Source organism: Sinohyriopsis cumingii, chromosome 14 (assembly GCF_028554795.1).
Source record: "Sinohyriopsis cumingii isolate HCF-2022 chromosome 14, ASM2855479v2, whole genome shotgun sequence".
Lineage (NCBI taxonomy): Eukaryota > Metazoa > Mollusca > Bivalvia > Unionida > Unionidae > Sinohyriopsis > Sinohyriopsis cumingii.
The window spans coordinates 69,690,890-69,694,564 of NC_142974.1; the positions used below are offsets into that span (position 1 = coordinate 69,690,890).

Genomic DNA, 3,675 nt, shown 5'->3' on the forward strand with positions numbered 1-3,675 from the left:
GAGAGGAAAATAATTAGAAAATTTAGCCTATTTTATGCCGCCATCTTGCTACATCATCATAATCACTTTCCTTGAAACAGCTGTATGCAATTTTAACAGCATTAAGAGCAACAAAATATATCATTATGAACTTACAGAAGAAAGAAAACAAAATGGGTCAGAAAAATGTACCTTTAAGATTGTGCAAACTGTAAGACCCGGAAATATTAATCATGATATAACTCATCATGTCAACCAAACCATGTACTATTTATTGTTCTGTATAATTACAACAAATACACCAGGAAGAAAATAACAGCCTACATATAATAAAACATGCTAAAACCATTTTTATTACAGAGATACAGCCTGCAATAAAGGTTCACATTTTGAAACTACGAGTCACAATTTCAGTGTAATCATCATTTTATGCTAAATCAATTGGTTTAGATGGGGACATTTTATTGTGGTGTTCAAATAGTTCTCTAAACATCATGACTGGAACACATGAAACTACATCAGTAAAGCATGGCACAGATATTGAGATTTGAGTACAAGAACTTGCACACTATTCAGTGTTCATGTCTGCAGAGATCCAAAGTTTTTATATGCAGAACCAAATGTGACTACAATCAGGAGTGCCGATTTGTCCAAGTAGCATAAGTTTCCTCTGAATCAAAGGTAACATAGTTAAATTAGACCATTAGTTGTAGTGATTTTAATGTTAGAATTGGTGTTTTTTGAAGAAGGGATGCTCTGTCGCTGCTGATTAATATAGCCCTGGTTATTCAGTACAAATTTCAGTTACACCATTTAATGTAGGCATGGTTGACTCTGTAAAAATGGCAGTTACACGGCCACTGTTTTTTCTTGAGCATCATATGAATACCATATTACTGTTTATACATTCTAAGAGCTGTATTGAAGTTGGGATTTAGTAATGGCTTTGTACTTATGCTTAATGCAGCAAAATTTGTCCATGTGCAGCAAGTACTATGCTGCTTTGTCCATATCTTCTGGAGTACTTATTTTTGGTAACTCTAATAACTAAGACCTACAAATTTATTATCTTTATAAATTTCTCATGTAATATGCAGATCCATTTGACATAAATACACACACACACACACACACACACACACACACATATATATATATATATATATATATATATATATATATATATATATATATATTACATCTCCATCTATGTATTTATTTTCCTTCTATTTAAATTTTTCACAAAGTTATGGATTTTAAATCTCAGTTGGGATTTGATGCCCATGTTATATGAGTAATAAATGTAGCTTTAAAAAAAAATATATGGTTAATTGATATAGAAGATTGTTTTTTTTTTCCATGTGCATATCTGACCACTGATTACTGGCAAATAGTACAGGTCAGATTAAATAATATATCATACATAGAAGTATACATATCCATCTACAACAATTCATTGTGTCATGCATTGTTAAGTGTGACATTCAATGGCACATTTAAAGAGTAATTTGTTCCATCTACTAATAATATGAGAATTTAAATGAATGTCAAGGTTCCAAAGAGATTTCAATATACAGTTTTTACTATTAGATATTCTTGTCATCATTGAGAAAACATATTTTGATGTGTAGTTCGGTTCTTTTCAGTTTTCAGCATTTCTATTAACTATTGTAGCACCAGTATACCACATCCTGTGCCACCTTAAAAGACCACTTTTCCTAAACATATTAGCAGAAGCTTCACATTTGAATGATAATGTCAAGCTTGTAATATTTGTATTGTTTATCTACAGTATAATTCACCATGGGTGCCTTTAAAACACTGTCTAAATATTTTATCACAAACTTGACCTGGGAGTGGTGTTGTCACCTGTATGTTTCCTACTGTGAGCCATCAAATAACTATTTCGTCTAAATATTTTATCACAAATTTCACATTTCAATGGTTTGTCTCCAGTATGTACCCTCATGTGTACCTTCAAAGCAGATCTTTGTCTGAACCCTTTATCGCAAACTTCACATTTGTATGGTTTATCTCCAGTATGTATTCTCGTATGATTATTAAGAGCACCTTGCGTCCTAAACGTTTTTTCACAAACTCTACAGCTAAATGGTTTTTCTTCAGCATGGATCCTCATGTGAACCTTTAAAGAAGAACTTTGGCTGAACCCTTTAGCACAAACTTCACATTGGAATGGTTTATCTCCAGTATGTATTCTCATATGATTATTAAGAGCACATAGAGTCCTAAAAATGTTACCACAAACTCCACATTTAAATGGTTTCTCTCCAGTGTGTGTCCTCACATGTATCATCAAAATAGAATTCTGATTAAACGTTTTATCGCAATATTCACATTTGAATGGTTTATACCCAGTATGTGTCCTCAGGTGCGTCTTCAAATTATGGCTGTGCCTGAACATTTTATCACAAACTTCACATTTGAATGGTCGATCTCCAGTATGTATCCTTGTGTGGACCTTCAAATGACCACTTTCTCTAAACATTTTACCACAGACTTTACATTTGAATGGTTTATCTCCAGTATGTAACATCATGTGGACCTGCAAATGACTCCTATGGCTAAACGTTTTATCACAATGTTCACATTTGAATGGTTTTTCTCCAGTGTGTAACCTCATGTGGACACTGAAACTGCCCCTTTGACTAAACATTTTACCACATTTTTCTCTCTACTTCCTTCACCCCTTTGTGCTCTAGTTCGGTTGCGAATCTTTCTCTAACGGAAGGCTTGGTTCTAATGTATATGACGTTTGGCGACGGATGCATGATCTGTTCGGGACGAGAATTTTCCAATGTATTCGGCAAGCGCGATGTTGGTTGCAATATCAGATAGGATATTATCAGCTTTCTGGAACCACGTTATCCGCCGCTTGAACTGATCAGGTCCTGACGGAGAGCTCTTTAGGGTCTGGTAAATTCTGTGAACGTGTATGATCTCGTCTGCTAATGGTTGTGGTTGTAATTGCTCGTAGATACGCTTTTTGGTGACGTTTCTCTCGACGCAGTACACATCTTGCCGTTTAACTATCATCAAGAGAGTGCCATTTCTTTTAATAAATGTTGTGGATGGTGATGCACACTTGGCCCAAGCGCCACAGTCGTCCCAGAACTCGGACCTTTTCCCCGAAGTACGTTTCATGATGTTGTCGACGCTAGTGATAATAAAGTACATGCCGTCTTTTCTTCCAGATGGGATCTCTTGTAGAACAACTTTACATCTTTCATCAGGTTCATAACAGATTTAAGATCCCTGAACTTCTTTAAAGGACCAGGCACGAATTTATCAAGGTATAATTCATCGTCTTTTAAAGAATCAATTGTACTGATGTCTGTTTGTGAACTGAGTATTTGTTCAAAGTTTATGCCAGGAACATGATCATCTAGTGATTTTATTCCTGTTTTTATTTTTTTTTGTAAAGATGACTCTTCCTGTATTGTAGATAAATTTGGAACGTACTTGCAATCGTCATTTAATTCGTAATCATACATTTGCTTGGAGCGCGTATCCCTCTGATTGTCTTCTATTTCTGAAGTTGATTGGGATGGTGGAATTTGAATGTCTTCCATAGCAGCCTCCTCCACCCATGTTGTAGATCCCAAGTGATTTATACGGACACTTTCATTTTGAGTCTTTTCCGCCATTTTTGGGGATTTGGGTGAGGCATTGATCGTA

The 3,675-nt window shown here is 35.1% G+C and overlaps 1 protein-coding gene across 1 annotated transcript; it reads right to left on the bottom strand.

Annotated features, from left to right (window-relative positions):
- Positions 1-230: 230 nt before the first annotated feature.
- LOC149784082 (uncharacterized) lies at positions 231-2,662 on the bottom strand (the record flags this gene model as incomplete). Its single annotated transcript, XM_089932177.1, has 1 exon — positions 231-2,662. A coding segment is annotated over one exon (846 nt), but the record flags the coding sequence as incomplete, so codon positions are not given.
- Between the last annotated feature and the right edge of the window lie 1,013 nt (positions 2,663-3,675).